Raw genomic sequence first — 21,984 nt, 5'->3', positions numbered from 1 at the left:
AAGTCAGAGAATTGCCATGCCTGAATTTAACAGCCTGTGATGAACTTCTCACAATTAACTGCTCTTTGAACCCATATACACATCTGACTCCAGGAAAGTCTATCATTTCTTTACATGTGATATGAAAAATTACTCTCTTTTGTTTTAAACTTGATTATTTCATGTGTTGTTTTTTAGATCCTGCATATAAACATCATTTGTTGTTATTCACCTTTTCCAGGCCACCTAGTATTTTATATCTCCTTGTCAGATCCTCCATCCACTATCCATCTTCCTGGCTTTGCATGTGTATTTCAGGCACAGAAATCAAGAGCTATCTTTACGCATTCTCATTGCCTCCCTCTGCATCACTTCTAGTTCTACTTTTCCTGTGGAAAGTGCACAAGACTTCCACTGGAGGATATACACCATGCTCGGGCCAGGTAATCATGCCCCATATGCTCCCCACACTGAGTACAAGTCAGCTACCTGTACTTCAGGTCAATATGACCCAAAGATCTTCTGGTCGAAGACCAGAGGCAGTCTCTATCAATAAAAAGTTTGTAATTAGTGTAGTGATTTTCTTGCACAAATAGGTGTTACTTGCTCAGCCAGTGCTTGGAAAGCAGCTCATCCCCTCTGTGGCTCTTTGCTCAGCTGGGAGCACTGCCACTCAGCCATATCTCTCCATCCTATTCTGTGTGTTATGCCAAGTGAACCTGATCTCCAGCCAGCAGCTGCTGAGTGAGTTCCCTGCAGTGCCTTGCTGATGGGGCTCATCCCAGGCCTGATGGACCACCTACAGGATTAGAGGATCTCTCTGTTTCCAGGACTATTCAGCTGTGCTTTCTGCTGAGCCCAACAATACAGAGGGCACTTGTGGCACTCGGTTTCTACAAGGCAGCTGCACAGAGGCGCCAGAGTAGCAACAGCAGAATTACAGGGCACACTTTGGCTCAGTCCCATGCAGAGTGTCCACTCCCCTGACCTACGGTCCCACCACTAGGCTGGCTCCACACAGTGCTCCTACTTGGGAGCCTTCGGATTTGTTTCAGGCAGGCCACAGAAAGCAGGCAACTGGTGGCTGCTGGCGAGGAAGATCCCGGGAACCTGGGCTCTCCAGGCTGCAGAGACCCATCACAACTTTCAGCAGTGCTCCCGACTGTGCCTCCACTTTTCCCACTCAGCAGAAGTGGGATTTGGTCCATCTCTCCAAGTTGTGCACTCTTCTGCTTTGCCCTAAAATCCAGGACTAGTCACTAGATGGCAGCAGCAGACCCAGGAAGATCTTCCCCAAATGAGCTCCTTTGCTGCTGGATGTACCACTAGTTCTCTTTGTTGCTCCAGACATACCCTCTCTCCTTGCTATTAGAAACTCTCATGCAACTCCAACCCCTTGAGTTAAACTAGTCGGAGAGGGGAGTAGGAAAAGGTGTGTTTGACCCCTCGAGAGGGGTCACTGCTTAGACCACATGCATCCATTCTTCCTGGTTTTTATATGGGGTTTTCTCCTGGCTCTATCACTGGAACTGTGTGTGATGGTAGGGGAATAGCTTCACTGTGCTTCAGATTCCCCTGGGCTGAGGCACACTGGTAAATGTTCTCGGATTAGGCACTGGAAAAAAAGCTGCCTGGCAGTCCTGCAGCAAAGGATTTGTCAGTGTAGGGTGAATAACCACTCTTCTCAGGGATGCACCATGACCTGAACGGTCCAGGTTGTGTAGACAAATTGGTGAGGGCTGAAGTCTGCAGTGGATTTTGGCAGTGATGTCTATAGGGCTTTACCGGCCTGAATCAGAAAGGTCTCAGTGGGCAGGGTTTGAATCATTGTAACTTCAAGGGGTAAAAAGGATGTACAATAGTGGCTTACTTTTGCTAAACATACTTTCTTCTCAAGATCACCAAAGTACTTGGTGCAGAGCTCATGATGAACTCCAGGAAAATTGACTCCAGGCTGTTGTGATGTCAGTCCTGGGTGTGGAGGCAGGTGACTTGTTCTTCCCCTACACAGGAATAGCACCCTGTCTCCCTGGCATGCAGATCCTGTAAGCACATAACCTGGGAGGTGGGTGGAAATCTATTGATCCTGTTTACCCAAACACCAGCAGTAGCTAAAAGAGAGCAATCTGAGCTTGCAGTGCTGGCTGAAAGTGGCAGGCTGTCAAAGGGAAATCCCAAGGATGCTTAGTGCTACTTGCACCAGTTTAACTTATATTGAGTCCTGAAAAGTCCTGACCCTTCTCAGTTCTCATGGAATTCAAAGATTCTGAGCACAGACCCAAGGCAAACACTACATCAAGTCCATACATCCCTTGCACTGAGGGCCAGGGTGCAAAAGGGCTGCTGAGTCTTCTGCCTAGCTGTGGTGTGCCAGGAGACTGTCCCCAGCCCTCACAGAAACTATTTAAAAGATCAAATCAAATTACCCTCTGGCTGATTCTATCCCATATTTTGTTTGCAACATCCTTCTCCAGCCCATTTGCCAGACTCACTGTCTGTCTGCACAGCCATTAATGAATAGCCAGGGCAAGCTGTTGCAACACTGGCTCTCTGTGAAGGTTTGAGAAGCAAACGTGGGCTGATCAGTAATAAATATTGATTTGTCTGTAAGTGAAACAGCAGCATTTATGGGATCATGCTGGACACCCAAGTGGTGACCAAATTACCATGGGGTCAAATGCTTAGCAGAATGCTAATAAGCCATTTATTTGAGAGGCAGCAAAGCAGGGGCAGAGAGGACTTCTGCAGAACTCCTCCATTTGGACCATTGTGAGGAGGGTCAAAGACAGGTCTATGCAATTTATAGCAGTTCAAGGCCCAGGTTTAGCCCTTTTTTAAACAGTCTCAGATGCTTTGGCCAGCCTCGGGGGTTAGCAAACAAGGCCCCTACAGAACCTCAGCTCCCAGCTTGTCTCAGAAATGCAATAAATTGTCTGCATTTCCCTAACACTGCAACAGAATAATATTTAATTATTTTTATTCATGGGCTCCAAGTGGACTGCAGATAGCCAGCTTGTTTCCAAAAAGAGCCATGAAGAGAAGCACTGTGTTTTCACAACAAATCTTTCCATCTATACAAAGGGCTTTTGGGCCAAGAACTTACAGCCTTTCTCATCTGAAGCTCTAAAGCTACATTTGAATTTAGAGCATTTTGCTGTGCTGCTCACAGCTAAAACTATACTGTTGATCCAAGTCTGACATTTGTAACTATTTAATGTGTTTATTACATTTTGCATTTTTCTGAAAAAAAGACCCTAAAAGCAGTTTAAGTGATGAAAAAAAAGAGCAAAAAAGAGAAAGAAAAAAAGAAGATATTCATTTATCCCTTACCCAATAAAGCACACACACTTGTTTAACACTGAAATATACAGAATGAACAGAATACAGAAATTTCCTCTGAGTGTCCACAAAGCAGTGCCCCCAAAATGGCACTGTTTACTTCCTACAGGAAACAGCAAAATAGATTTTTATTTTCTCAAATCATGAGCATGAGGAAAATGAATCCTTAGCAGGGAAGGAATGAGAGCATCTTTAAATAGCACTAAAAGAATCAGTCCCATAGGATTCCAGACTGCCTCCGGAAAAAAACTTTCCCAACCTCTACCTGCCCACTGAGAAGAGTGTGGCAATATCCCCATAAACCATATTTCTGAGATTTTCCTCCCTGGAAGTATACTGCTCTGATTCTGTATTTTGGGAATCAGACTTCACATAAGCACATTTGTGGACTATGACCAGATTTGCCAGGAGGATCCATTTGAAAGGCAAGCTGGCCTAAGAAGCACCACAAGCCCTGTTATTTGTTAATGCCATCACTGATAAAAGACAGCATCTTACCACATTTCCTACAGCCCGGGCTGTTCCCATCTCACTCTGTGTTTGTAGCTGCCTCAGCCCAGAATTTGCCACCCACAGCTCATCCCCTAAGCAGGGCTTGTTTGACCTTTCAAAATATGGTTCTTTGGGGATTCAGTTTGACCAGACCCTTATGACACATGAGAGGAGTTGAAACTGAAAAAAAAGGAAAAGGGCAAAAAGAAATATCAGTCTTCCCTGTCTCCTCAGCAATAAATCGCTCCCACTTCATACTATTTCTGAATTCATGAAACTAACAAATAAACACAAGTTATCCTCTCAGACAAAAGGGGATCAGGTCCCTTTCTGAAGCAGTGACAGGATAATCTAGCTCAAAAACCCCTTTGATCAACACAGTAACATGCAATGAAATCCTAATCCTACAGCTGACCACAGGAGTTTTGACTTCTATGAGGTCAAAATTTCACACTTGGGACTTTCTTGGATGATATTTAGAGCTGTATCTCTATCCAACTCTGGCCAATGGTTATGCACAACTTTATTATTTAATGAAATTTATTGTTAATATCTACATAATAACTAGAAAAATAAAAGTAATGTCAAGCCCTGCAAGGCCTTGTTGCTTTCTTCTGGAAATTAAAAAGCTCCCAAAAGTGAAGCACTTTGATTTGACATGATCATAAATTACCTAATCAACCTTTTGTCCCTTTGTCTCTTGAATGGAAAGAACTGACTCCAAAGAGTATCTGACTTCTTCTTTTTCATCTTCAAATGTAATGTCATGGCTAAGACACAAAGGAAATTGTAAAAGGATTACCAGCACTGATCTCAAAAAGGTATTAAAGTCCTTTCATGTTGTTCCTAGGAAGGAAGAGGAAGATCCAGACCTAAAGTATTTTAAGTCTGAAATCCTATTAAAGTCACATCTGTTATCTCAAGAGGCATTTAAGTATGTCTCAGAGTAGCTGCTGGACAGCCACCCCTTTACCAAGCATCTTCAACTCTAGCAAATCTCTGAAAATTATCAGCACAAACAAATCATAAAATCTTTCCTTATTTCCCTCCAAAGGCAAAATTGAAACTGACCTCCCTGAGATTTCTTACAGCAGCTTCCACTGACAGAAAATGTGCAGATGAAAAAGCTTATACCATTGGCAAAATAGGCAGAGAGAGGGAAATGTAGCCATAAATATGCAAGAGAATCCCCTTTACTACAGGAAAAAATAAGTAATTTCGGTATATAATGTAAATATTCCTTGTCAATGTTATCTTTGTCAGTGTATCCTTACCAGTGTCCTTCTTCTTTGTTCGTGAAAGCTCATGGACTGTTGCTCCAATATCAGTTCTCAAGGACTTGATGATCTTATCCAGTGCTGGGACATTCTTACCTTCCAAGTTAATGAAGAATTCATACTCATCTTTGTTGAGACGAGAAGGTCGGGACTCAATATGGGTCAAATTTATACCTTTTTCCTTTGAGAAAGAGAAACTTTGGTTCCACAGGGTTTGGGGGAAGGAATATGACATTAAGACTAGATAAATACATGTGTCAGCCAACAAACCATGCTACACAATCCAAATAACTCAAAAATAGATGCTTGGCTTTTGTGGCCACTGGACTGAGAACTTTCACAACAAAGTCATAGAAAGAAGAATGAAAATTTTGAGGGATTCACCCTTAGGCAGAGCACCATTATAAAGACTATGCACTAGGTAAAGCTTAGAAAAAGGTGGAAGCAGGGTACAAGTTGCAAATAGGCTTTGTATCGTAAATGGTGACACCGGTACCTCAAGTACATAATGAGAGCTTGTCTGTGTTGACAAGGACATTTCCCAAGGATCAACGTGGGAATTAGGCATTCCACCTACAGAGTACCCTCTCATGAGAAACTGAATGCTGTATTTATGAACACCTTGAAAGAAGACTAGAAAAGCAAGCAGCAGTGCACCCTGTGAGATAAGCTTCTGCCAAACCACTGCACAATCACCTACAAAGCCACCTGCTCAGTTTCCAGGGCTGTGAGCAGCTGTTGTGCAGAGATCCAATGGGAAACTTGGATTTGCACCAAAAAAGGCAACCCAGGTCTGTGCAAATAAAAACATGGGTGTTTTAAGTCACAGGATTACAATGTTTCTGAGGTTGGGCCCTCTGGAGGTCAGCTAGTCCAACAGACTGCTCAGGCAGGTTCCACTAGAGCACACTGCTCAGGGCTGTATCAAGTTTTGAGACTCCTCAGTGTCTTTGGGCAACTGGTCTAGAATTTAATCATGGTCAAAGATTTTCTTTAGCTTGGAAATCCAAATTCTGTCTCACCAAATATCTTTGCTGACCATCAGCAGTATCTCCTAGCTCTGAAGACAGAGTTCATTGGCAAGTATAGTCTTGATAACTATAGCCAGTGGGAACCTGATCTCAGGAATGTGATCATGCTGCTATGTAAGCAACAAGTGGCTAAAAGTCCTATTTTTCCAGTCACTTAAACAAAAGTCTGGGAAAATCTACCTCAGTTTAGCTGACCTCAAATATATTCCTGAGCACTACAATTTGAATATGAAAGTATTGCTTTCTTGCTTTCTTTTTTTTTTTTTTTTTTCAGAAAAACCTTTTAAACAGGTTTCAGTGGGCCCTGACTTTGCCACCTGACCATCCTGCCAGGCTCACACTTCAGCTGCAGACACAGAATGCCATAGCCAGGTCCAGGCTTCTGTCCCCTGAGAGGAATACAAATCCCTGGAGGAAATCTGGGCCTGAGGATCACAAAATCAGAGAATCTTTAACCTCAGAAAAGGTGACACATGATGCTCAGTAGCCTTGGAGAAGCTTTTGTTTTGCTTCTTTCAAGCTCAAGAAGATCCCAAACTACATGGGAAGAAGTGATGGCCCTGGTGCTGTCAGTGTCCCCTGCTGCAGAGAGGTCTGGATTTCATCCATGAAATAACACTGTGAGCATCTACTTGTGACCTACAGGAAAGAAAGAGGGAACCTTTTTTAGCTGTACGTCCCTTTGTTTGAGCCTCTCAAACCCTTTAAGATTTTCTTTGCTCCTCTCAGTGCTTGCGCAGCATAGGAGGGCATCTGGCCATCAGCGGCAAAAGCCTCATTTACTTCACCACAAAGGGCAGTTTATTCCTCGGTAGGAAACATGCATGTCATTCCTCTGTTTCCTCAGCATTGCACACTACAGATGAACTTAAATTGTTTGGCTAAATACCAATACAATAAGTTGAAAAGGTCAAAACCTCATTCACCAATTGCTGCTCTTGGGAGAAGCCATCCTTGCAGGGCTGTCTGGGAGAGAGAATGGCTGCCACTGTCCTTGATCCCGAGGACAATTTGTTTTAGGCCTCCAAAGCCCCATTTCACAAACAGACTGCACATTGTACCCTCTGCTTGGTGAGGCACTGGAAGCTTCTGAGAGAGAGCAGGCGCAGGGGGTTCCCAGCCCTCCGCAATGCGTCGATATGGGTCTGGCACCTGGAGCTCAGGTTGTTTGGCTGCTCTACACAGCCACTCAGAGAGGTGGAGTGGGGGTGCAAAACCTCTGCCTGTCATTGCAGGCATACTAAGGTGTTGCTTTACTCTCACTTTGCACAGATATGTCAGTGTTGTATTCTGTCTCACAGTGGAATGGGTTTCCAGGCCCTGAATGGGGTTTCTACATCTTGCAGAGGGTATGATAACACAGACCCCTCTTCAGTAGCTATTATTTCCTGCTTCCCTACCCCACCCACAACTGCCTCAATCTCCCTTCCCTGGAGATAGCAGAGCTGTTTGAGAGATCATGGAATCATAGAACCATAGAATAGCTTGGGCTGGAAGAGTCATTTAAAGGCCACCTAGTCCAACCCCTCTGCAATAAACAGGGACATCTTCAGCTAGATCAGGTTGCTCAGAGCCCCATTCAACCTGGCCTTGACTGTTTCCAGGCCATGACCTCTCTGGGCAAACCACGCCAGTGTCTCACCATGTTCATCATAAAAGTTTCTTCCTCACATTTACCCTCTTTTACTTTAGAACTACTGCCCCATATCCCATCATACAAGGCCCTGCTGAAAGGTCTATCCCCATCTTTCTTATAGGCCTCCTTTAAGTACTGAAAGGCCACAATAAGTTCACCCCAACACCTTATCTACTCCAGACTGAAGATACCTTAACTGGATCCCTTTGTTTCTGACAAGGTGAACTTCTCCACCCTATCTGCTTTCCAGCCTGGCTCAGTGAGCAGCTGCCCAGACAACAATGCCCACAAAATTAAGGGAATAATGCAGAGGTTAGGAATGAAGAGACAAGCTAGAGGGTGGGCACAAGGTATGCTTAAGGCAGCAGAACCACCAATGCCTCTCAAAATATGACCGCAACCTAAGACAGTGGGGAAAAAGGGGATAAAAAAGAATACAGTGAGGAAGTAGCTCATGGAGAGAGTGACCTCCTTTCTTACACCTGAGATAAGCAGAACACCTTCCCACAGTGCCAAGCTACTTGCTGTTGATTTGAAGAATATCTGCCACTCCACAACATGCAGAGCCAACCAATTACCTCTTTGTGGCAAGCCTTCAGAACTTCACAAGAGAGAAGTTGAAGGGAGAACCCTTCTGGTGACTGTTTGCAGAGCAAGAATTTAGCTGCACAAATCCAACTCCCTGAACTGGTGCTCTTGGAGAAATGTGTGCTCTTATGCTGTGCCTTGCTACTAAGCCCTTAGTTTCAAAATATTTACAGTGGCTCTGTAACTAGAGTCGTTCTACAAATTTCATTCTAGTCCAACTACTCCATCTAGTGTTTAATCTTCATAGTTTCACATTGTTCAGAACTTTTTCATATCCTTGATATTGGCAAATCTTGCAATTGCATCAAGTTTCTCACAGTAGTTGATGCTTTATTTAAAGCTCCAGCTTCTGGAGACAATTACCTGAGAAAGGAGAACCTGAGAAAGATTTCAAGTAGAGCTTGAAATCTTGATAATGTATGCCTTCAAAAGTCAGCTAATAAAAGTTCTTATAGTATTCTAAACTACTTTTTGTTGATGAAACATAACTCCTAACCAGTTTTGGAATATCTGTGCTTTCATATGTTTGAGGCTGGATTCACACCTGAACTATTAACACTGGTCTATTCTGCCTCTCCTATTTTAGAACTGGTAGGAATCAGATGAGCCCATGAATTGACATCATGGAAAGAAGTCTCAAAACACATTCTCAGAGCTCAAAAATCAAGTTAGTACTTAGTTCTAAGCAATTTAGAAGGGGTTAGTGATACAGATATCAATTTACAACAGGGACAATGGTGGGTGCAGGAAGGAGATTGCCCATGTCCCTGTCTGCCTTATCCCACAGTCTAGGATCTCAGCCTTGGCTCTCTCTCAGAGTCTGTGAAGCAGGTCCAGTCCCTTCCCCAGGTTAGTTCAGGTTATGCCATCCCAGCTGAGCATCTCCTAGGCTGCAGCTGTCCCATACTGGCAGGATAAAACCAGTCTGGTGTTACACTACATCGGCAGTCTTTCAGAGATCAATACTAAGATAACGTAGTGCCACCCTCAGAGAATTTAATAGCCTGGTCATGAGAAAAGTTGTGTTTTCATAGCTACATGGGGAAGCTTTCAGTAGGGATGGCCACTTTTTGGGGAAGTTATGGACTACTACTTCCCATGACATTCATATATCCCTCTGTTTATGCAGTACTAAATGCTCCTGTATATGGTTCTAAAACTAAGTACAGCTGTTAAATCCATGCCTGTTGCCATTAATCAAGTTTGGCTTCATCAGGAGATCCCACACTGTTACCAGATGAAGAACTGTCAACAATACTGTGGTGCCACTAATCAACATTCAGTGGGAATTTGTATGAAAACACCCAAAACAAGGACTTACTTTCACTTTCTGGTATCAAAAAAAAGGTGACATGTTCTTTTAACCCTTGTTGTGAGGTAGTTCAGGGTTTCCTAGAGGAGGACACTTTCAGAAGCACAAGTAGAAGCTCAGTGCCTAATTTTCACAGATCAGGGGACTTAGGAAGTTACAGTGATGACTTTAGCCTTGGGTTCCCAAAGTGAAGCAAAGGCAACCATCTGGTTCAGCCTTACTGCCCAAGGGGCTGCTTCTCAGCTGAAGACAGAGCTTCTCCATATTCTTCACATCTGCTAGGGTGTTCCTTCCAAGCTCATGGAGGCAAAGTGACCCAGAATAGGTCCCTACCAGCAAGCAGCTCCACAGGGCAGCTGGCCCTGCAGCAGCCCCTGATGTCCCTGATCTCTATCACTCAACACTTCAGTTCCAACCTTGAAATTTGGTATGAGGGTTTCAGTACAATCTACTTACAAAACACATGAGATAGGACAAACCAAAAACATGTGGCACTGCACAAGCATCTACAGAAAGGGCACTCCCCGCTTTAAACTCATATTGTTTTGCTAGATCATGAAATCCTGCTCTCCTGGCCCTAGGACGAGGAGAGATAAGGCTGAGGACATGGATTTAGAGCAGTGTAATAAAGTAATAGGAGCTGTGGATATGTACAGTACAACGAAAAAACAAGTCTCATGGCAGAGGCATGCCTGACCTGTTCACCTATCACTGCAGACACTTCCAACACACCCCCTGGCCAGAGTGATTGCTCTCTTCCCCCAGTTTGGAAACAACCCAAACCATGGCAGAGTCAGTACCTTTCCAAGGGACAAAGAGATAACAGTCACATTGGACTTTCTGTTGAATAAAGTTCCTAAACAGAAAAAAGCAGAGTCATTTCTGCTGGCTCTGAAAGTGCAGGGTCTCATTTAATACAACCTGTTACCCCCATCCTGTTCTCCCATGGAGCAGTAACTTACTCCCATGAAACAGTAACTTACTCCAGCAGCAGGAATAGTTAGTGAAAATTGATGAGGCTGCTATTGAAATAGAGCCCTACCCACTGATGGCTGCACCTTTCACTGGAGTCCTGCGCTGTATTTGAGAAAGTCTTATCAGTGAAGAAAAGATAGAAGGCTGCTCTCTGAGAAGAGATTGGGAAAACTTGTAAGGTATTTCAATGTTTGTAACTTGATGCAGGTGACTATCCCCAAATATTTACAAATCTATCAGAAAAAGAACTTCAGAGAAGATCAATGTATTCAAAAATTCATGTGGAAAACCTGCAATTAAAACTGAAGACAATTCCCTTTTACATATGGAAATGTCTATTTCTGATATTTTTATTATGATTTTAACTATGGAAAGGCCAGTCTTTGACAGGGAACACCTTTTAATTTTTCTTCACTTTTTTCTTTCAGAACAGACTTCATTGTTCAAAAAAGTGATCTTGACTTCAATAGGTTTTTATCACTACAGAGAAATAAACATTTCTACCAAGGGTAACTCATGAGTTAATCCAAAAAATAGAACCAGGGGCCAGAAAAGCTTAGGAGCCTACTGAGGTCTGGTGTTTGTTGGGGTCTTCCCAAGCGTTATTTTTTGTCAGAGTGTGAGACAGAGAGGACTCTCCTCTTTCTAAAAGTGGATGTTGAACTCTTCCATAGACATGGTCTGGGTTTGCTTTTAGAAATAGAAATGCTTTCAACTTAAAAAGCCTTACAGTTTTTCCTTAAATATGTGACTGTCCTTCTTCCATGCAGACTACTTGCCTTTTTTGGACATTGTGCATTGACCTAACACAGAAATGCATAAAAGATAATATGAATTAAAGGTGAACTAAGAAAAAAGTGGAAATAATCAACATAAAGCCACCAGACATAGGGAACTGAGTACATTGGGGAGATTCTTCACAAAAGAAGCCTTCAAGCTGCATAGGGAAAACAACAGTTGTCACTGTAGCCACATACTTGTGTGCAACTGGGACCTGAAGAGAAAAAGTCTGGATCTTTGAGCAAAAAAACAAATATGAGACCATGCAGTACTGTGTCAACTGCATGAGCAACCCTGAGGGATGTTTGAGTAGGACAAACATTACATTTCCACAAAACACATTGAAGTTCTCTTAAACTCAGCTAGAGGGCATAATTCTGTGCTATGAGCACTCTGTAGCCATTGTCCCTGTGCCTGGCCCTACGTGGACAAGGCAGCCATACCTTCAGTCCATCTTGGTCTCCACAATGGGTGCTTACTCAGTTCCTCTGGGCTGTGTTTGAACCCTATTTCCTTCCCTGGACAGTCTGACTCTTGTGTAAGTACAGATTACATTTGGACTGGGGAAGAATCATGGTGCTTGATGAGCCAGCAGCCCTGGACCTCATGACAGCTTAGGGGCAGACCCAGGCTAGAACACACCACAGCTCCTTTGGGCTCTTGCTACGTGTGTAGAACAAGCTGGGACAGGGACTAAAGTCTGGCCAAGTTTTACCCCAGCACAGGAACAGAACTTGGGGAAGATGTGAACCTAGGAGTGAAGAGCTGTTCCTCCATCCCAGGAAGGGACTTAAGAGTCACTGAGAGTCCACCCAAAGTAACAGAATTTTTTTTTCTTCAGCTCTTAAACCAAGTAGAGGATGAACCTCTCTAGGTCCACACAGACATCTCATTTATAGAAAGGCAGCCTGTGTGCTGATGGCACCTCAAGATCTCTCTCTTTACTTTAGGTATCCCCTCAATTCCCTGTGTCTCAATATGGCTCTTGCTTCCATGCTTCCTTCCCTGTGAGAGAGGGTTTATTTTCAAGTCTTTCATATTTGCAGGTCACTCAACACTCCTCTCCCCTTCATGTCCCAAAGTAGTTTTACAGATTGACTAGAGAAGAAGCTAAAACCTCAAAAGCCTGTGCTGGAGGCACTGTCTCTTAATCACTCCCAAATCCAACCTGGGAGAAGGAGAGAGTGGATCTGGGCTCTCTGCCTGCCTTCCAATGCATGAGTGCCCAGAGAGACCCTGGGACAGCTCCCAGCCCTAGCAAGGAACAGGGGGTCTCTGAACTTGCCATACATGGTCATTGGCACCAGCTGCCACACAAGGTGTGGACCCTCCACGGGGTTCAGCAACTGCAGTGCCACATCTGCACCCAGGGAACAGCCTGATCATATTTTGTGGCACGTTTGGTTTTATTTTTCCTATTTCATGTGGTTACATGAGGCAATGACAGACAGAGCAGCCATCCTCCCATCTTCTCCTTACGAGGCCCCTGTGACAAATGCATTGTGTATCCTCTGATCAGCAACAAGCTGGCGATAGACCCCTGGGGACAAGGCATGGTATCTCCCTGCCTAGAGGAGCCCACTGACAGAGTCTGAATCAACTCCTATAGCAACTCACAGTTGATGTTATTAAGCAGTGAAGCAGTACAAGGGGAAGAATTTCTCTTAAGCTCTTCCTTCTTCTTCCCACTCTTCATCTTCATATTACCACTTTCCCCGTCTCTGTTGTGGATGTCTCTGAGCACAGAGACTGTGGTTCTGAGGCACCATAGTAATGGCCCAGGTGGAAAAGGGTAGAAGTTATCTCATGTATGTGTATCTCTTACACTGCTGTGCAGAGTGTGGGGTTCTCTGAACTGAGTTAGAACAGCCCAAGAGCTGCTCCAGTTTGCACATCAGGAATTCACCAACAACAGCCCTGAGGAGCTGAAGCTGCAGGTCGGGTTTGCACCATTAAATCCCTTTCTTCCAGCCACACATCCACTTCCCCACTGCTTTGCCAACAGCATGTAAAATGAATATAAGAGCACCTATGCACAAGTCTCTTGTGAACTCCTGGTGCTGGAGGAGACTGCAAGTTAGCACAGAAAGAGTTAGATTCATTGGGATGGAAAACCACCCAGACAACAGTGCAGATTTCAACTTAGTCCCAACCCCTCAGTTGCCATCTGGATCTCTGGGAAAAACCAGGAGTCAGACATTCAAGTACAGCTGTCCGCTTTGGGGCAAGACAAGTCTTATTCAAGAACTTCTCTCTTTCCTATACTAGCTCCCCTACCCTACCGATTTTTCTTTAGAACTGACAGCGTTTTGGTTGTTAGACACCAATGCATTTAATAAGAGAATATCAACAGTCTCCTTAATTCACTTACACGCATACACGTTATTGAAATACCAACATTTTGTAGGACTATTACAGTGGTCAGTCCACAGATCAGACTAGCTCTGCCAGATTGGTGTGAATTTCCATTCCTCTTAATGAATCAAATATGTCCTCTAACTCATAATTATTTTTCCTTTGTACCAATAACACACAAACATTTCATTTCCTAGTAAATGCAATTTATGAATGGAAAATAAGCAGGCCACAACTTCTCACAGTGTGCTACAGAAATTACTGTTTTCAGGCACAACTATTATATGAAGATCTTAAAAAAAACACAAAAGCCACAGAACCAATATAACAGTATAACAGTGTATTTGCTTGGGAGCACAGAGTACACAGCTGTGTGTGTTGCAACACAATCATCCTGAATTGCAGGGATTTCGTGCTTTTCAAACAGAATTCATGACATCTGGGAAATATTTCTACAAGAATAAATAGGCACACAATGTCCTGAAAGGTAAATGGTTCCTTGTTGCCCCTAAAGCTTCCCAAATCAGTCAGTACAAGTCAAATCCCTTTGGTGTAAACAAAGTGCTGTGCTTTTGACGTTGTTTTGTAGGTTCCCTCTACCCACTCTGTAGAAGTAACATGGGTGGAAGATGGTGGGCTTGTTTATATGGGATTTACTGAGGTGGACAAGAGCCAAGAGGACAGTAGCTGCCCCCAGAAGAAATACTTCATGCAATGTGCAGTATGAGTCACACAGCTGACATGCAGGTTATATTTGCCTTATATGTTATAAGGCAAATTATTTGCTTATAAGACAATCTTAGATCATGGCCCAATTCACTTCTCCCTCTTACTCAAGCAGTTACTGTGGAATATTTCCTTTTTAAGTGGAAAAAATGCATTTTTCCACCCTTGTATCAGTTAAATGTAGAGGTTTTAATTTAAAAGTTTGAAATCAAGTTTTCACTGAAAAAGGCTACTTCTGCTCCAAGACTTTAAGAGATTTTACACCCAGAAAAAAAATGCATGGTGCTTTCCTCGTTATGGCAATGAAACAGAATAACAAACACAATCTCAAATACCCTGCGAAAATGTTACTGCAATACAAAATTGTAAAGACATGGTCACATTTCCTGAAGTAAAATATTTACCTCAAATGTGCGCAGAACTTTAGCCAATGCCCCAACTTCTTCTTTCAGAGAGAAAATCAAAGATATTACACCATTTTTATTTGGGGACTCTTCAATGTACATAGATTCCTGAAAGGACAGAAAAGAAAACACACAAACAAAAAATATTTACATTCACTCTGGAAGTCATTGCTTTTCTCCATTTCCCACCCACATGGCATCAGCAACGTAAAGAGCGTACAAAACAGCTTTAAGTGGGAATCAAGGCAACTTGCTGCCAGAGTAGAGCAGCTCTGGGGCTGCTCCAGTTTATGATGCTAGAGACGCAAATCCCTTCTCTCAAACTAGGGCCCTTGTGGGAGAAAGGCTGTTACAAAGGACACAAAAATAGCCTAATATGATGTCTCTCTTCCTTCACCTGACAGATATATCAAGCTCAGGGATGACTGGAAACATTACTTTGATTTCAGCTACAGTGGAAAGTCCTTCCCTCAAGCTTTCTTTTCATGAACACTCAGGATGAAGCAGACCAATGCAGATGAGCTCTGCAAAGAGATGCAGATCATGGTCTATGTTTCCCTTCAGTTCTGCTTGTACCTTTGAGGTATCCTCAGGAGAGAGGAAGTATTCACAAGAGGGATATGGAGGGTGATTTAAAAACAAAGTAACAACATCAAACAAAGAAAATTAAAGAAACAAAAAAGCAAAAAATGTTGGAGCAAACATTCAGTTCTTGCCTAAATCCCACAGTCAGTAAAGACTCAGTTAGGACAAGATGTGTTTTCATTTATGTTCATTCCCTTTCTTTTATTGATTTTCTGCTCTGCAAATTCCAAAAGGCAATTTCCAGTGTTCTCAAGGAAGGAGAATGTTTATTTTAATTATTTTCATGGTTCTCATTCCTAGAATGTCTTTGCATGTCTCAGTACATGTGTTTCTTTTCACAAAAGCCTTGTTAAGCAGAGAAGAGCTATTTCATCACTTAAGAAACAGGCAATTGAGTCCTGAATTGGAGCCAGATTTTCAGAACTATCTGGGTACTTGACATGGCCTGCTGAGAATTCAAGAATCACTTAATTTTTCTGATGTCAGAGGAAATTTGATGCACAACCATCACAAACTTTTGGGAGTCACATTAATGTCTTATTTGCTAGTTTGTTTCTTTTTTTTAACTTCTATTGATATTGGGCAAATTGGCCCTGACTGGCATTTCAAATATCACACCCGACATCTGCAAAACAGATGGGTCCTGGTGTAACAAGTCCTAGGCCAAAACTTGACTCAAGGTACCCATCTGATTTTTCTTTATGAAGATCCATATTTTCAGTCAGAGCCTGTCCTCATTATAGCTATTGCTTAATTGAACATATGAATCAGAGTATAAAGTCTCAGTACTCAAATATTGTCCTCAGAAAAGATAGCTTTCATAGAAGACAAATTAACAATCAAATCCAGCTGCCCTGAAGCCAAAAAGTTCTTGGTGGGACTGCATTTCCAGAGCTATGAAGAACTGCCTTCTTTTGTAAACTAAATACTGTCTAAATTCTTCAGGCTGTCCCCACCGCTGCCTTCAAGGCTGCTGCTAACATGAGAATTCATTACCAGAGACTGGCAGCACATTTTTCTATCTCACTTTATTTCCAGAGGCTAGAAAAGGTTTTCCAAATGTTTTCTACCTTTATGGGGAACCTCTGTTGGGAACTATAGTAGAAGTACCAGTTTTATGCACTATAAGGAAGATTGCCATCTGTTCAATTGTGATACTTCCCACAGCCTCTCTGTGTCTGCTGAGTCCTCACCCAGCCAGAGAGTCAACCCTGCTCTTACATGATGAGGACCAAAATGAAAAGCAGCTGGAAGTGGTGTGTCAGCTGGCTAATGAAACCCATTTACACCTCAAGCAACCACAAGGGAAAATGATGTCAGGAGTCTGTCAAAAGTCAAACCAAATGTCTGTAGTAGAGAAATTTTATCATACTGTAACTAAAACTGTCATCTCAAATACTGTTCATGCATTGCTTTACCCTTGTGTTTTCATGCTCCAAAGCCAAAACTGATGTTAGGAACAGAACTGTGATACACCAGTATCTGTCCAAGGGATCGAGAGTTTGGTTTTCATGGTCAGAAGTGAAACTGCTTTAAAAGACATGCAGTTCTATTTTTAAAATACTCTTGACAAGTCATGCTGTAAGAACAAACTTATACGACAGATAGATTTGAATCTGCACAATAAATGAAGAACTTGTGGTTTGGATACTTGTAGGGGTTACACTGCAAGGTTTAAACCCTATAAAGTAATCCTGATGATAATTGATCTCTTTATACTATAAGATTACCCTAAAATGCCTTTAAAAATTTTTCTGTACATATTGGTCAATAGTCTTGACATGCTGAGATCAGCTGCTTTCAATTTGTCCTCTGTGATTTTCCCACTCTTGTAAATTGTTACGTTGGTTCTTAAAAGTAAGACACATTGCAGTGGGAGTCAGCATTAATACTGTAAACAGCATCATACCTGCTTAATTTCTTGCACATCTACATATGCCCTCAGTTCACTGGAAGGTCTTTTTACAAACATCAGTTCATGCCTGAGTCTGTCCACAGAGGCGACAACTTTCATTGCAAAAGAAAAGAAGACTGAAATGATTGTTTTCCTGGTACCCAGTTCTTATCAATACATTTGGAGGGAATGTACATCAACACACACTGAGAACAGCATAAATCAACATATGTAAATGAAGTGGACTAAACTAAGCTCTAACTTTCTTCCAGTTACTTTTTTTCCCCCCAAGAAGTAAACAAAGAACCAGTTGATGTACATGAGCAGCCATACCTGAACCTTGTATGTCTCAAAGAATAATGAAGTGTACATGCAAGGACAGGTTTACCTGAGCACCATGCAAATCTTCATTTTTAGTTAACCACTTTGCACTTAGATTGACATTGCCTTTCTGACACCTGTGACAGTATTTGGGCTCAATAACATCATCCTGTCAGCTTTCTAATCCATTTCTGAAATGTTTAAGTAAAGCCCTTCAGAGTGAATTCCACCACTGTTAAAGCCAGAGAAAGTTTTCCTTGCAATTTCAGGGATACAAAATTTTTACCTGTGTTGTAAAGTCCAGACTTACTGGACATACAAAATTGTAGAAAAAAAAGGGGAAAATATTTCAAATTACATAAGAATCTTAAGTTATTTGTGAAAATGGAGCTAGAATCTACATCCGATTTGTTAAGGTGTTTCAATGCTGATCTCCCACAGGTATCATGGGGACCAAACAATTACACAACTTGGATAAGTATCAAGATGGAACCCTACAGAACTGTTGTGGGAGTTCAGCCTCAGCACACAAAGAAGTAGGAAATGAGGCTTCCTTGGCACCTCTTAAAAAGGTGTGTATAAATTGAAGCCCTTTTTTTGCACATCTTGTGCAGCTTGTCTCTGGCTTCAGCAGCATTGTACAGAACATACACATGCAGGATTTGGTCCTAATAATTAACCATGCTGGCCTCAGGTTATGTCATTTGCCCCTGTAGTAACATTAGTTCCTGTAATCAAAGGGCATGGGCATCAGGACTTTCCTGCTTTTCCCAAAGCAAAGGGTTCAAAGTCAGTCAGTAAACATTAAAAAGAGGGAAATCAGAGACCCAAATTTAACAAATAGCTCTGCCAGAAGAGCACATAACTTCATCTGTTTTTCTTTAACAGAAGAAAACACAAGTTCTAATAACTGCTGCTATTTTCTGCTGCTTCTTCTCTTTGCCATGTATGCAAGGATACTGCTGCAATGTTTATTTGCATTCTTACTGCACCCTTAAAATCACAATTAACAACAGATAAGTGTGGGGGCTGTCAAAAGGAAGAATGGTGGCAACCAGACACTGCAGAGCATCAAAACTGGTCATGTTGATTCCTCCCATCTTGGGTCACACTGGATCTCAGAGAGTGGCAGACAAGATTTGCAAGCATGGTGAGGCTGGATTGAGGCAGATACAGGCCCCTCCCTGCAAAAAGCAGGCATGCAGACCCCATCACCTACCTGGAAAGAGTCGCCATTCATTTTGCAGTGCTGTGAGTCCATGTTGCAGAGGCAGCAATGCCCACACAGGGAGGCCCCTCCGCTGCAGCAGGTGAAGCCTTCTGACCTAACTGCAGTGACCAGAGCTCTGTGCAAAGGTATTTAAAGTGGAGCAAGCAAGGCGAAACATTCCCTCCCTCCCTCCCCTTCCCCAGCTCCCTCCCCTGGACAACATGCCAAGGAGGCGTTTTCCCTGCACGCCCACCCCACCCACCCCTGGCACACAAACAAGCCACTCCAGGCTGGCCATCCCTTGTGAGTTCCACGCCTGCGCAGAGCAACTCTTCAGCATATTGTTTCTATCTGCACCCAACGTGGATGAGCAGCATGCTCTGAATTAACAGTTTTTCTCCTCCTGATCAACATCAGCTGTTTTCATTTCTCCACATCAACACATCATTTTCAGTTTCAGCCTCCTGCCTATCCATTCCCACCACAGCTTGTGTGTTCAGCCTCAGGTGGGTTTCTCATTGGAGGTCACTCCACTGGAACAGATATCAGATGTTCTCCAGAATCTGCTCTTTGGATGTCAAACACCAGGCATGGAAGGCTCTAGCACAGCACAGCAACTGAGGGGTTTGACCTTTGATAGGACCTTTGGGGTGGATCCAAGAGGTTAGAGAGCAGAAGACATCGCTCTGCTCACCAGACATTGAAGAGAGACACCCAGTGTAAGGGAAGCATGAGGAAGGAGTTAGATGCATGAACCTCACATTGGGATAAGAGCCTGAACTTGGAGAAAGGGAAGAATGTAAAGGAAGAAAAGGAGCAGGAAAGAGTAGGTCAGAACTCTAGGGCAGGAGGATGTAGGAGAACAGCAGATGTATGTATGTCTGTATATAGTGTCAGCCATGGAAAGCAACACAGGGGACAGCATGAGGGGCATAAAGTATTTCAGAAAAAGTTAGTAAATTATCTATATGAAAGAGCACAAATTTGGTTTAGAAGGGGAAAAGAGAATATTGGAAAGCTGTAGCCCAATATCAGAGGTCAGGTGGAAAAATAAAGCAACTGAGCAAGGATTTAACTTGCTATTTGGGAAGATGAAGTCTTACAAGACATGCTATGTCAAGGCAGGTAATCTTGCTATATTTGTGTGATGAAGATAAATTCTCTTCACAGTTATTTTAGCCTTGAGGGAAGCTCTACTGCATGCACTAGTGCAAACTCAGATTGGTGAACACTAATAAAGACGTCCTCTGAATTGCTGGTCCTTACAAAATCCCATAACTTCCAAATCCAATCAGCCTTGCAGTAGGGAAACTGAGTAGAGTCATTTTCAGGGATCATAGTCCAAACCCATGTTGAACCCCACGACTGTGGAATCAGAATCCATCCCACTGAAATTATCAACTTTATAATGTGCATCTGAAGTAACTCAGTTCTTTGGATGCAAACACACATTTTTCAGACGAGTTGCTTCTTTTTGCATCCTGAAGCTGCAGATATATATGTAGGGGTAGAAAGTTAATTCCTGCAGTGATTAGCAAGCCTGTGGTATGGGCTGGCAGGTCCAGGTAGACAGCCAAATGTGATGCACAATAACACACTAGGCCCTACTGAGATTGTGGCAGCAGGAGGGAGCAAAGAAAGATGGAACAGTAGGGTAGGGGGAAGTTATCCTCGGTAATTACCAGCAGTATAAAAACTACTGGCAAAATTTTTAACGACTCAGCCAGTAAATTCACTACAGTAGCCAGTATTTTGTGTCCTGTGTTTGTGAAGCATAAAGCACAGTCCTATCCATGAGAGGGACACTGAGAAGGCTTGCCATTTGGTTTATTTCTCAGTGAGATTTAAAAAAAAAAAACCAACAAACAAATGCATTTGCTTTGGCTGGCCAAAGTAACTGTGGCATCCAAAATCATAAATTATTCTTTCTGTCATTTGTTTGTGTTTTCTTCTTTCTTTATTGTTTCCCTTTTCACTGATATTTGATCTATCTCTTTTACTTCTCTGTAGCTTTTCATGCTTTTCACTTTTTTTTTCACTTTTTTTTCTCCATCCCTTTTCTTATGTATGTTCACTCTACCTGATGGTAATGGCAAGGAAAACTGAAATATCAGGTGTGCAAAATACTGTTCATGCCAAGTCATTGTAATTTTGCCTTCTCCTATCCCCTGCTTTTTCTGCTTATGTTGCAAGCTTATCTCTTACCCTATTTTGTTCATAGTCATAATGATATCACCAGCGTATAGCCACCAGTTCACTGTTTAATCAGTCTGGACTGTCAGAGGTTGCATGGTAGCAAAAGGCACTGGTTAGGGGAAGGAAAGCTCCTTCTTGCCAGCAGGAATTACCAGATTCTCTTCTTCTGGAACAAAGTGCTGTGTATAGGGGTGTGTGTGTGTGTGCCCAGTCCTGTTACAGTAGGAACATGCAATTGCATCAGTATTGGTTACCTTGGACCATTTCAGAGTCCAAACTGCTAGAGCTTCCCTGCCCTCTTTGAAGTACTAGTTCAGCATACCAAGCATGGGTTCATCCTCCTGCAGTGACATTGCTAACTGCAATTTCCCCACTTGGGTTTCAAGTGGTGCCATGTGCGTGATTCCCCGGGCTCTGTGTGAGCACCTGAACTTTGAGTCTACTATTCCTGCCCCAGTCTCTTGCTGCAGCACCATGCAACCCACTCCTTTCAGCCATATGCAGACAGCACTGATGTCTCTCATTGTGTTCATCTGAAAATGCACCTTCTCCCCCAAAACACACACTTCTTTTGGATGCCCATGTACACCACATGCATCCATTCCTGGCTACACTGCTCAAACAGAGTTAACAGCACTCTTTGCACTGAAAGTTGGCAAGCTCCCCTGGCCGGCATGATGCAAGTTCAAAGGGTCATGGACTTTGGCTGCTTTTCAGACTGCTCTTTCCTGTCTTTGCCTTTAGCCAGTATTTGCAGAGTGGTGCCTTCCCTGCAGTTACGTGTCTTCTTGTCTGGGCAGGGATGTCCCTTCCTGTGCAAGGACACTGGGCCCGTCTTTTCCCTGCTGGTTTGGAATGTCCCAGTTGATGTGAGGAAGCAAAGA

At 42.9% G+C, this 21,984-nt stretch overlaps 1 protein-coding gene across 2 annotated transcripts in view; it reads right to left on the bottom strand.

Moving 5' to 3' along the window:
• PAH (phenylalanine hydroxylase) overlaps window positions 1–19,047 on the bottom strand; it is a 36,948-nt gene extending 17,901 nt beyond the window's left edge. Inside the window, exons 1-4 of one of the 2 annotated variants that reach the window (XM_071551066.1) lie at window positions 18,914–19,004; window positions 17,389–17,486; window positions 14,895–15,002; window positions 5,085–5,268 (exon numbers count right to left, since the gene is read on the bottom strand). In XM_071551066.1, coding sequence (XP_071407167.1) covers window positions 5,085–5,268; window positions 14,895–15,002; window positions 17,389–17,451 — 355 coding nt within the window. In that variant the 5' untranslated portion in view covers window positions 17,452–17,486; window positions 18,914–19,004. Of the gene's footprint in view, window positions 1–5,084; window positions 5,269–14,894; window positions 15,003–17,388; window positions 17,487–18,913 lie in introns of both variants that reach the window. The other variant, XM_071551067.1, reaches the window with a different exon arrangement.
• Window positions 19,048–21,984: the final 2,937 nt, after the last annotated feature.

This window comes from Pithys albifrons, chromosome 3 (assembly GCF_047495875.1).
Source record: "Pithys albifrons albifrons isolate INPA30051 chromosome 3, PitAlb_v1, whole genome shotgun sequence".
NCBI classification, from domain to species: domain Eukaryota; kingdom Metazoa; phylum Chordata; class Aves; order Passeriformes; family Thamnophilidae; genus Pithys; species Pithys albifrons.
Note: the sequence above shows the minus strand (reverse complement) of the source record. Positions and strands in the feature narration are given on the sequence as shown.